Source organism: Primulina eburnea, unplaced genomic scaffold (genome assembly GCF_022965805.1).
Source record: "Primulina eburnea isolate SZY01 unplaced genomic scaffold, ASM2296580v1 ctg739_ERROPOS11973397, whole genome shotgun sequence".
In the NCBI taxonomy this organism is placed as follows: Eukaryota; Viridiplantae; Streptophyta; class Magnoliopsida; order Lamiales; family Gesneriaceae; genus Primulina; species Primulina eburnea.
The window spans coordinates 3858925-3871441 of NW_027331510.1; the positions used below are offsets into that span (position 1 = coordinate 3858925).

Consider the following 12517-nt stretch of genomic DNA (forward strand, 5'->3'; position numbering starts at 1 on the left):
GAACAATCCAGTTACTATAATTATCATCTCTCTTATCTTTTCATAATATCTTGTTTGACGGTTTTACATTTTTTTATTCAGATAAACTATTCTTTTATTTACAATAGAAACTAATATTTTTGGTATAGAAATTAATAATACTTTTTTTTATTATGTCTCACAAAATTAACTCATGAAACTATTTCACGAGAGTTTGTGTTTCAATATTACATCTTGAAAAAAAACTGTCTTCTATGTTGTCAGATTTTAATTATAGTTACGTATCTTTCAATTTTTGATAATTTTAATCTTTTTTAATCGAAAGTGTTACAACAACACTTACACATAAGCGTCATGTCGGATCTACAAAGACCCCTCATATGTGCCACATCAGCACCACGTAAATTGCAGAAGTAACAAAGGCAATTATTTGATAATATAGATAACCTAAATCGTAAAAAAACAAACATCTAATATTGCAATTTTCGTTTACGGATCTTCTATATAATTATCATGAAATATTCAATTTGTTTAGATATGCACTTTTGTATACTAGGTTGAACGTATAGAATTGAAGTAATTAACTAAACCAAATACATATGAACGTCGTTTAGAAAAAAAAATTGTCTTTATAATCATATATTAATTTTATTTCGGGGTTAATTTACGTAGAAGATTATCAAAGTACGTTTTTTAAATCATGTTTAAATTTGTTTGGCAAAATTTAACTGAACGTAAGTGGTTAATATATTATTTCTTAATACTGATAGATGAGATGAGCATTATATACGTGTGATTCATTTAAGAATTTTTTTCCTTTGGTCAAAATGATCAGTTTTCATTTTTCTAACGCATGATACTGACTGATACATTGTTTGTAGGAAAAAAAGTATTATAGAAACTTTATTTTAAAAAATTAGTTAGTAGAAATATATATATATATATATATTTAAAAAATGTGCTTTAATATAAATTTTCAATTTAAATAATCAGTAGTAAATTAGTAAAAAAATAGTGTGTATTACCTTAAGATACCATCAATAATTTCGAGTTTCAAATGAATCTTCGAAACTGAAATGGCTTCTGCCATAGCATGTCAAGTGTGACAGAATAACAATTAATCACAAATATTTATGATAATAAATAATGTTTTTGACAAAAATAATAATTTTTATTGATATCATTAAATTAAATTTAAATCACTGTTTATTTCAGCCAAACCAAGCAAAATATAATAATTGATAAACATCCCAACTATAAAACCATTTCTAAATCACACAGCATCTATTCTCAGGTATACAATGAATGAAAGAATTCCATCAAGAAACAATGAAACAGTGATGGAAAACAAGGGAAAATATGGCAAGAAGGAATTTGTCCATGAAAGAACTTGAGCTCCTGCCCGTGTTACTGCTACCAAACAACAACCTCGGTGGTGGTGGTGGCGGTGGTGGCGGTGAAGAGGAACGAGTTCTGTTAGGCCTAGGTTGAGGCTCCAAGACAGAAGGCGGCGTCGGCGTGTTAGTTGAGTTGCCATTGTTTACTGGTACGGTGGGTGATCCGTTGTTTCTTGAATCATAACCTAAAACATACCTCTCAAACTTAGTATACATATATGTTTATGCGAGAGGCCAGTAGCTAGAAAAGGGTAAGAAATGAATTACGTACAGTTTGCTTCTTTCCACCCCAGAACCATGTCCTCACGATCAAAGGTTAAGCGGTATCCACTCATGAAATTCTCTGAACACAACAATATAATTAGCCATAGAGAAAAATCGAAACAAAGCAAGCAAAGTAACACATAATCGCGACGATACTCACGTCCGATGATGTTAACATTCTCACTTTTGACCATAGCCAAACAGAAAGCATGCCCACCCTCCTGCACACAATAAACGGATTGAGCACATCCTAGAATGAAATTTATAACTTGTATGCAGGAATGACTAGACAAAAGGAGCCTCACCCTGGTGGGAATCACAATCGTTGGTGCGGTAATGTAGAACGGGTTTCCACCTTTCATGGTCAAGTTCAACCTCGGATAGAGATAGCTATTTTGTGTTGCACTGCAGGGCAACAAGTACAAATTAATCAGAGCTAGCAAGAAAATACAAAGGATTTGATAAATTAACTGAGCATAGCTGCTGAATCAAACCTAAGTCGATAACAATAGTCGAAAATAAGCTTGGTTTGTGGGACGTAGCGTGGTTCGTCGGTTATCTGAGAATTAAACTAGAAAAAGAAGAAAACATCATACTTAGCTTGCAAATTATGAGATATTTCATAAAAAAAAATGATAAAAGTAATCTAACATACGCTATCTGCTATAGCTGAGTATGCAGGGTCATTCAAGTATGTAAACGAGGTGCCTGTATCAAAGATTGCTGAGAACTCGACATCGACGATCTGTTTCCCCACGGTTAATTGTGTCACGGTGACGTCGTAAGTCGGGCTGGAAGAAAAATAGGAAAACAATCAAGTTGCATAAGAGGGTTGGAATACTAATTCAATGAATATCAATCACCCAGTTCTTACTGTAATTGTCGAAGATTGAATGGAGTTGTTTTCTGATCCGAACTCCCTTTATCACCGAATTCGATTCTTCCAAGTCCATCTGGGCTGAAACACATGGAAAAAGAATTTGACGTAATCCCTTTGCTGGCTAAAGTGCTAGGAACAGATACATTGTCCATTCCAAGCCCGAATAGACCATTAGGAGCAGCGTTTTCCAAGAAATCACCGGTTTGAACTATGCCACATCTGAGAATACAACAAAATGAAATAAAAGGCTCCATTAAGGACAGAATGTCAGAATATTAGGCATAAAGTTCTTGATATGTATAGAGAAAATAATGAGCTAAAATTTTTCTGGAGTGAAATCAAACACCTACCCTAATGTGATTGGGGCTTGAACGGGTAGTCGAGCACCGTCGGCCGTAGCCAAATGCAACACATCATCTACCAATATACCGGCAGAAGACGTGTTGCTCGAAAGATATTCCTCTTTATAGGCGCAAGCATTGAGATTAACCAAGCACCCTCTGTTCAGTCCGCACGAACGGCTGTTACACGGCACGACCTCGCTACTTGATGATGCATTAAGACTATATTGGTTCAGAGTAACCTGTTTCACCAGAAACTAATCAATAATTGACCGCAGAAATAGTAACATATGACTCCCTAACAAGAAAATCAAAATGGCCCTACAGCACCAAGTGCCACAGGTAGCAGTAATGATGTAGCCAAAATTCTTTAAAATCATTTAGATTGCCAAGTGCTAGATGGAGCTCGAGGCCTGATAACCAGCCAAATAGCTCGGAACACATGATCACGTAAATGCTTATATCGATTATATATATATATATATACACATATGCTAATACTGAATTATGTAGTCGTCGTACCGGTCCGTTGGTCGAGTTCCAGGAACGTGCACAACGAGTACACGCACATGGCAACCAGAAGAGGTCGCTGCCGGTGTCGAGTGCTACGATAAAGCTCACTTTCGGGGTACCCACAGCAACAACTGCGTAGTGCAAGCTGCAAACAAAATACGCATAAGATCATTAATTAGTATTAGTAATATGCACTTTGTTTAAGAGAAAAGAAGAAGATATCAAGAAGTTACTGCATATAAAATACTATTTTTTCATACGAATCTTGAATTTTCGGGATATTTCAGTGGAAATTTTGGGAGAAAAAAGATTTGGTTTCTGCTGGATAGAAAACAAGAAATTTATTACCATGCACATTGGATATAACTAAATATTGTATTTTTTTTTTATAATCAGATTTTCCGTGTAGCAGACGTGGCATATACATATATATATATATATATATATATATATATATATATATATATATATTTATGTATATAGATATAGTACAGACACAACACTAGGACGAGGATTCGTTCACATCTTCAAGCGAAAACCAATGAAATGACAGTGTTAGAAATCATGATATACAAGCTAAAAAGAAAATTATTTTACCAAAAAAAAAAATCTAAAAATTATTGCCAGTGGCATGCCAAATGTGTATAGTCAAAAATATGAATTTTGTCTAATTTTAGTTTAATAATACAGTATAATAATTTCCTCTATAAAAATTTAGAAACAAAAACAAAAAATGGAGCTAAAATGACTCACAATCCCAGAGAGCTGAGAAGGTAAGTAGAGTTTCCCGACGAGAAAGTGAGAGGGGTAGCCGGAGGATCTGTTTCCGCCAGGTTGCGGCGGTGAAGGTGGCGGGTCTTGAAGAACTGATCACGGTGGGCCATGGCTGCGAAGTACTCAAGGCTATCCTTCTCCGGCAACCCATTTAAATCCAAAAATCCCTTCACAGTTTCAGAATATCTGTGGTGTATATCAAGCCCAAAGGTGGTCCCGAATGCCTCACTTCGACTCGTATTAATAAAAACCACAATCAATGCTATCAAAACAAAATTCTTGGCCATTGAATTACGACACATATTCATCATTCTATACGTTTTTGGTATGAAAATCAGATTCTATGAATGAAAATTAATCAAGAAATTGAATTTTCCCACTGTCCTTGATCGAACAAACAACGAAAATGCAGATAAATATTTTTTATGCAATGTTAGAAAAATGAAAAAAAAAAAAAAAGACAAATCGGGCAAGCTGTTTCTTGATCTTGAAGTGAGATCAAGCCGGGAAAGAAAAAAGATATATAAGAAAAATGACGTGAGAATGATAAAAAATGAAGTAGTGGCAAGCTGGTTGAAATAGAGAGAGAGAGACGTGATGAGGGGAAAGAGGAGAGTGGACGACGCAATCTTAAATAGGAAACGAGGAGTAAAGTCTTCGCCTGCAATAGTTCAATTGCATGTCGCCGATGAACATTCATTCTTCTTATTTTATTTCATCTCAAAATTTATAATTATAATTAATATCTCAATTCACGAATCAAACGATACTTTATATATATATATATATATATATATATATATATATATATATATATATATATATATATTTGTCTGCGATTTTATAAGTTATTATTTAGTAATTTTAATATTAGATATTTATAATATTATTTTATAATTTTTATTTGTTTATATAATATATATATTCAAGAATGGTCATGTTTGATTTATTCGACTGTCCTTTAGGAGTACATAGAAGACGGAAATTTGAACAAAGTCCACGCACCATTTTACCTAATACGCGTTTAATCAGTTCGCATAGGCTTAGCTCAGTTGGTCAGCAGCAGTAAATCTTGGAGCAATAATATGCGTTTAATCAACCATGTTTCCTTCCAGTTCAGTAATTGATATATATATATATATATATATATATATATATATATATATATATATATATATATATATATGTTTCCTTCCAGTTCACTAATTGAGATATATATGTGTGTGTAAGTTATCGTACACGTTTACGTAAGTATCGATGATGTATCATTCACCTATTAGAAGCAATTTTTTCATATATAATCACATACATTATGTGAAATTTATTATTTTATTAGAGGAATGTGAAATTAAATAAGGGCATTGGGATCGTTGACATTCTTTTATTTTTAAATTTATTATTTTATTAGAGGATGTGAAATTTTTAAATAAGGGCTTGACTTGTGGACATATTTGAAATTTTGATATCAATTATATTTGAAATTTTGATATCAATTATTTATGGATTTCAAACGAATATTTGTTGTTTAATAATTAAAAGAAAAAAAATTAAATTCACCATCATAGTTGTTTATATTGCAATTGAAATAATCACAGTGAATTTCAAATCGTTAGAGTTATTTGAAATTTACTGTGATTGATATAAATACAATGTAAATAAATAAGAGGTGTATTTGATATTCTTTTGTTGAGGTTATTCAATAATGGTGTATTCATTTTATTATTTATAAATTAAGTTATAAAAATAAGAATGTATTTTTTTTATATGATTACTGTATTTTAATTTATACGAAATTGAGTTTATTTTTGGAAAAAATAGTTTAATGATAATATTAGATATTATAGGCTCGACATATACAATTTTATATTTAATTGTGAATATAATATTTAGATAATTTTAATATTTAGATTGAAAATAAAATTTAGTCCACGGTGTAAACCGCAACTTCCGGTTCATGCATGATCCCCACTTTTTTGCCCAAGGTCTTGGTCTTATATATATTGGCGATTATAATTAGTCAGCGTTTACTTTCGATAAAGTCGTGGTCGTTATTATTATTATTATTATTATTATTATATTATTATCGTAAGGATTCATCACCTAAAAATCAAAGGAAAATAAATGTATACCTAAAAGCAAAAATAATGATTATTTTTTAAAATTTCGTTTAGAAGTTTTCATAATTATTTGATATGGATGAAAGTCAACTCCAACAAAATTGCTACCGTAATTTAATTTAAATTTTTTACAATATAATTCAGTAGTAAAAGTATTTGTCCGTCATCACCTGTTTATGTGAAATAATCAAATAGAGTTTGGCATACCTCATTGTTACGGGACCCATGTAGTATCATCTCGTGATCATATATATATATATATATATATATATGTATGTATGTATAAATAGACACACACACACACACGAAGATTATAAGCTCGTGTTCTCGTCGTCTGATTGAGATGTTGGTGAACCTATTGATAGGTGGAAAGCGTGACATATATAATATATGTGTGTCTCTATATATACTAATAACCGTGGCACACGAGTTGCGTGTGTCTTGAATACATGTGTCTAATATATTAAATATTCATGATATTATAACATATTGATATCACAACATAAAGATGAAAGTTTATTTTCACGGTGGCTAGTTTGGAGAAGAAATAATATTATTTTTAACGTGAGTAGTTTCTTTATGACGGTGAATATAATATTATTTGTTAAGAGAAAATAAAATATAAAAAATGAGAAAGGGTAAAATAGGAAAGAAAGTTGGTGTCCTCATAGAGTGGTTATTATTAGGGCTCAACTATAATAAAATAGTAAATAGTAAATATAAAAAATTAATATGGGTAAAACAAGAAAGAAAGTTGGTGTCCTCATAGAGCGGTTCTTATTAGGGCTTCATGCTTAATATAATAGTATAGAAGTATAGATATACATATAAATGTATGTATATATTTAAAAAGATAGACACATGTATATACATAAAAATATATTTGGCCTCCGAATATTCATTGAATGTGTGGTGGTCTTCTTGCAGGCAATTCACTTGTCCATACTCAAGATTGATAAAATTGGGAGACTCCTTTGCAAGGTAGAAGCAGTCGATGCGCTTCATTTTTAATATATATCAGCGTTCATTTCCACGCGTTATATATATATATATATATATATATATATATATATATATATATATATACAGCGATAGAATTAAACTCTTGGTATTTATTTGAAAAATATCGGTGCATGTTTATCATAATATCGAAAAATTTAACACAAAACAAAAGAGCCAAAATAGATTGTTTAGAATTCATATATATATATATCTGAATCAGAAGTTGACACAGTAAGAGACCACAAGAAATGAATAAAAATGAAACCCCAAAGCTTTCTTTAAACATGCCTTATTACCCCGAAGGGCAACGAGCGAGAGGAAACCACAGTTCATCACACAGCTCGTGGCTGCTAAACGGAGAAAACACAATCAGTTCAAGGCCACGCAATAGTTTTTCACGTCTACCGGGATAGGCAGACACGAACCGTTATAGATTTTACTCAAAACACAGAGATTATCCAGTCACAGTTTTCAATACATCATAGCAAGGAACCTATGACCGATTTGGTGGCATCCTCTCGGATCCATACCTCTGGCGGTAACCGTTGGATCTGATTCCAGTTTCAGATCCGCCAGCTGGTGGGTGGAACGGCCCCCATATTGAATCACGGTCAGTGGGGTTCAAAGGGAAGGGAAGTTGGTGTTCCCTCTCCCAAGGACGGAATCGATCATGATGCTGGGTGCTTTCGGGTTCTTGGAAGGATGTTCTTCCAGATGAACCAGATGAAAAGAAGTAAAAGCCACTTGACTGATCTGATGAAGAGCTGATAGGTGCAACTTGAGCTAGACCTCCTCTATTATTTCCGGATCTTCGTCCAAGAGAAGTTCGTGCAGCTGGATTGCTATTGGATTGCTGAAAATATGCTTGAAGGGATGGGGCACGATCACGATTTCGAGCAACAGCACCAGGGTAAGGGGGAAGCATTGATGACGTAACTGAGCTGGGAGCTCTAGCAGAACTGCCGGAATATGTGTCAGTATTAAATAACCTAGGAAATTCATAAACCACAATAAAAAAAAAAGGAGAAAAAAACCCTTCTGAGAAAAGATAATAGCTCCCATACTTCACGTGAAAATTGAAAATTATACACTAAAAAAATGAGCACAACCAATAAATCTTGATAAAATCTAATTTGAAGCAATTTACATACCTATGACCAACGACAAAGGGGTGCATTCCAGGTCTTGGGACATCAGATGTATTCCTAGCTGCTCTCAGATTCACAGATGGAATTGAAGGTTGATCTGCAGCACCTATGCGGCTACTTGCACCAAAAGGAGAAAAATGGTCCCAACTTTGATAGCGACTATCCATAGAAGGGAAAGCATAGGAACTGGGGACTTCACTTGGAACCGAATGGCCACTCCAATGATGATTGAAACTAGATCCATCAGAGACACTTCCGTTTGATGCAGAAGATGGATGGATGGGCCCAAAATATGCAATGTATGGGCACGGATGAGCTGAGGATGAGACAGGTGTATGATCACCAAAGATGGCATGATGTCCAAGAAGATCATGATCCTATCAAACAGCAAGCACTCTTTGTTACTGGAAGTTGGTTGTACACCTTTACTTATTACGATAGAGTTACAAATCTTAACATGCACTTGACGTTAAATTTCTCCTTCAATGCAGAGGAATACAAAATCCAAGTCATGTTAGATGAATATTTTTCACACGAACTTTCACCTATGATTTTTTTTCACCAAAAATAATTAAGATCTATCGAACTTCATTTCAGTATTTCATCATTAATTGCTAAAATGCCATCATAGTCATGACCTAGACTAATGTTGCCCTGATTTTCCTAAAAAAAAGGCAAACGGTTGCAGACACTCAAGCAACCCATTCTATTCAAACCAAATTCCGAGCTTTCGTGGAAAAATGTCTGGTTTCTAAGTACATAGCATGGACATGTAATGTCATGCTATGGCAGGACTAAATTCATGTAGATTTAAACCAGAGTACCCAATGCTAGCAATAGTTAAAATAATTATTCAGGTTCATAGAGCTTCACAAAACTAGTGAACCCATAATGCCAACATGATAAAATATTTCAAGCTTGTAGTAATCCCTGGGAGAGGGAGAAGTTTCAAGATGAAGGAGGTTGGCTGCTTGAACTGGCGGAAGATTTAGAACTATAGATGCTGCAAAGTTTAACTGAGATCGGATCATACTGCATGTTTCAAATAAGATATTGTAAAAAGGTATGGGAGGTCAGTGATATATGTGTCATTATGTTATGGGCCCAAATCAGGCCCATTAGGAAGTTTAGGATTTAATAAAAGGTGTGAGGGAGAATATTTATGGGGTAGTTTTTTGTTTTAGGAAGATACTAGGTTGAAATAGGGGTAGGAGCAGGGGCAAGTTTTGTTTTGCAAGAGCATAGTATCGGGGTCAATTTGTTTCTTCAGTAATAATCTTTCGACCTCCCTTTCAAGTAATATTAAGTGCAATATGTATTTCATCGTCTAATTTCTTGATTTCTGCGAAGATATTTGCGTAATTTGCTACATTTTCTTGAGTTGAATCTTGGGGCATTACACATTATTTAATTGGATAAATCTTTCTTCTTAGAATATGGTTACACTGTCGCATAAGAACTTTAGATGTTTGGTCATCTCACAGAAACCCAACCCTATACAAAGAGTATGTATGTATCTAAAGAGCGTATGCATATACCAAACAAATAAAGAGGTAACAATATATGCCATAATTAGTCAGCAAGGACAAAATGCCCAACGCAGGATGGAATAAATGACATGAAACTTCATTCAAAAATAATACCCACTTATATCATCTACTCGACCACTAGGAAATGAAACTCAGTCCAACTATCTGTAGGACTTCAAATACGAAGACAAATACAGTGAAATAAAGGTGGATGAGCCTTACTCAAAGGATGTCGGGAGCCTTGTTAAGCCACTGAATGGACACCAGTGAACTCCAAATGACTGCAAAATAAATTCAAAAGTTTTAGGATATCAAACTATAAAATCTGATCAACCCAAGCCCGTTTATTTGTATACCTAATCAGCTTCAAGAGTTATAACACAGAAATCAACATAAATTACATAATATAGGATTTGGATGCAAGAATGGAGCTAATCTAAAATCAGTGTGATAACAATAAATAACGGGACCCCTACTCACAGTGAAATACTAGATACATTAGAAAGAATTTATCCAATAACCATTTTAGGTATTTAACGGTAACACTATAAATCAGAAACTTCAATCTCTGCAAAAATACGCCTTAACAAAAAAATATAAGACAGGTTTATGTACAACTACCATCTCAGAATAGCTTAGATCATATAGATCATCATCATGAGCCCAATCCTCCATGTTAAAGTCAGATATCGGACGACTACCATTGGCATAAAGCCATTGTCCTTTCTCGATTTTCCGACAGTTGGGACATTGCATTGCTCCCTTAATGTTGAAGGCCGAACCAATGCAATCTGTACAAATAAAAACATAATACAGTAAAAGAACATAAGGAAATTATTTCTTATCTGACTAGAAAAGAAGAGAGGTGTGCTATGACAAGCTTGAGTATGATATAGTTGAGCTACACATTAAGCGTTAAAAAATGTTAAAGTCAAGAAATTTTGAACTCGGGATTAAGCTTGGGTATGATATGGTTGAGCTCAATCTGGCTCACACAATTCATTTAATTTCGAACCTCATTCAATGTCAATGTCAATCCGTATCTCATCAATAAATTTTGCGGTTACAATCAAGCTCATCTTGCACCACGTGTTATAAAATAGATCATGTCTAAACAACACGTAGTTAAAAATAACGATAAAATTTTGCTCTCTAGCATGCGGCCGACAGCTCAGATCTTCAAAAAATTCCAATTGATTTTAGAAGTTAGTTATTTTTAGCTGAAATTAATGACATCGATCATAATTTAATCGTGTATCTTTTAACGGAAACCTTTTCCAAGCTTAATCTATGCATTATTATGAACAATAAACCCTTCTGTAACATACCATACAAACAAAATATGTTGGTTGTATTAAAAATCCAGTACTGATTATGTCGTCACACACTGTAATAATTGGTATGGATTATGGAATCGATAACACATCGAGGTGCACAAACAGCACAATCACACATGTTACTGATCCTCATTCGAAGTGGTAAAGTCGGAACATTGTACAAAACTCTCCGGGACATCCGTGCAATTAATCTGTCCACGGTGGGCCGGGATAGGAGCTTTCCATGGCATCGCAATCACGTGCAGTTAATTCTAAAAAGCAATGACGCCCTAACAACATCCTCCAGTCAAACACCACATTTTTAACATCATTGTTGTGAATTCCCAATCATTTCTAAATTTTTAAAAAAAGAATCTCACTTTAGAACAAAAATCTAACACTTCAGATCTTAAATCCCAAAAGCTGCAGCGAGAAATTCAAGGGGAAAAAAATCAAAGATGAAATTTTTTTATACGTAAAAACACAATTTCAACTAAGTAAAACCATAATTCATGAGGCGGAAGGATCGGCCACGAAGAAAAACCGTAACCATCTAAATCAATTCCTACCAAACAGGAATACAAACCACTCACCTAGGTGAAATTGATGACCACATTGAAGCTTAGCCCAAGATCTATCACCGTTATCCATCACCGCCTCTAAGCAAATCGAACAAGACACCGCCGCCGCCGTCGCCACTTTTCCTTCGCCGCCTCCACCTTCATCGCCGTCGTCGAGAATTCCCAAATCTCCCAATCCCATAACTTAACCGACAATTTTAAAAAAAAAAACCCTCAATCTTCCGTCTCGGAGAATCGATTTCTTGCTGTATAAAACAACTAAAATAGATGCAAGACGGCTAAAAATTGATCGATTATAAAATTTATAGGGATACAATTAAATCCGTTTTACGAGAGAAGATGACCGAAGAAAGGAAACAAATTGGGAAAAATGTGAGCCATTTTTTTTATGACAAATTTCTTTACTTTTCTCTTTCTCTGAGAACACGTTGTTTCGGCAGGATTATAACTGTTGTCCAAACAAAGTAGTTGATAAGATTAGATGAACATACACACAGATCAACGGCTGGGATTGATTGTGTATTTTGACTGAGTGAAACTGGGCCGGTTTTATGGATGGCCCACATGACATCATATCTTAATAAATATAATCTTTATCATAATATTTTTTTATTTGACGATAAAGAGAATCGAATTCAAGATATTTTTATTTTTAAAATATGACGTCATTCAGTTT

The 12517-nt window shown here is 33.9% G+C and overlaps 1 protein-coding gene and 1 pseudogene across 2 annotated transcripts; both read right to left on the reverse strand.

Annotated features, from left to right (window-relative positions):
• Positions 1-1172: 1172 nt before the first annotated feature.
• Positions 1173-4779, reverse strand: LOC140821859 (aspartyl protease family protein 1-like). 2 transcript variants are annotated; one of them, XM_073182505.1, is made up of 10 exons: positions 4128-4779; positions 3384-3519; positions 2871-3103; positions 2515-2739; positions 2296-2431; positions 2135-2211; positions 1946-2045; positions 1801-1861; positions 1648-1719; positions 1173-1561 (listed from the first exon to the last, which is right to left on the reverse strand). In XM_073182505.1, exons 1-10 carry the CDS (start codon positions 4457-4459, stop codon positions 1299-1301), a joined length of 1635 nt encoding a protein of 544 aa, XP_073038606.1. In that variant the 5' UTR covers positions 4460-4779; the 3' UTR covers positions 1173-1298. The 2 variants fall into 2 exon arrangements, with proteins under 2 accessions (XP_073038606.1, XP_073038607.1); XM_073182506.1 differs by lacking the exon at positions 4128-4779 and adding an exon at positions 3608-3680.
• A 2737-nt stretch (positions 4780-7516) lies between these two features.
• Positions 7517-12291, reverse strand: LOC140821761 (E3 ubiquitin-protein ligase RFI2-like; annotated as a pseudogene).
• Between the last annotated feature and the right edge of the window lie 226 nt (positions 12292-12517).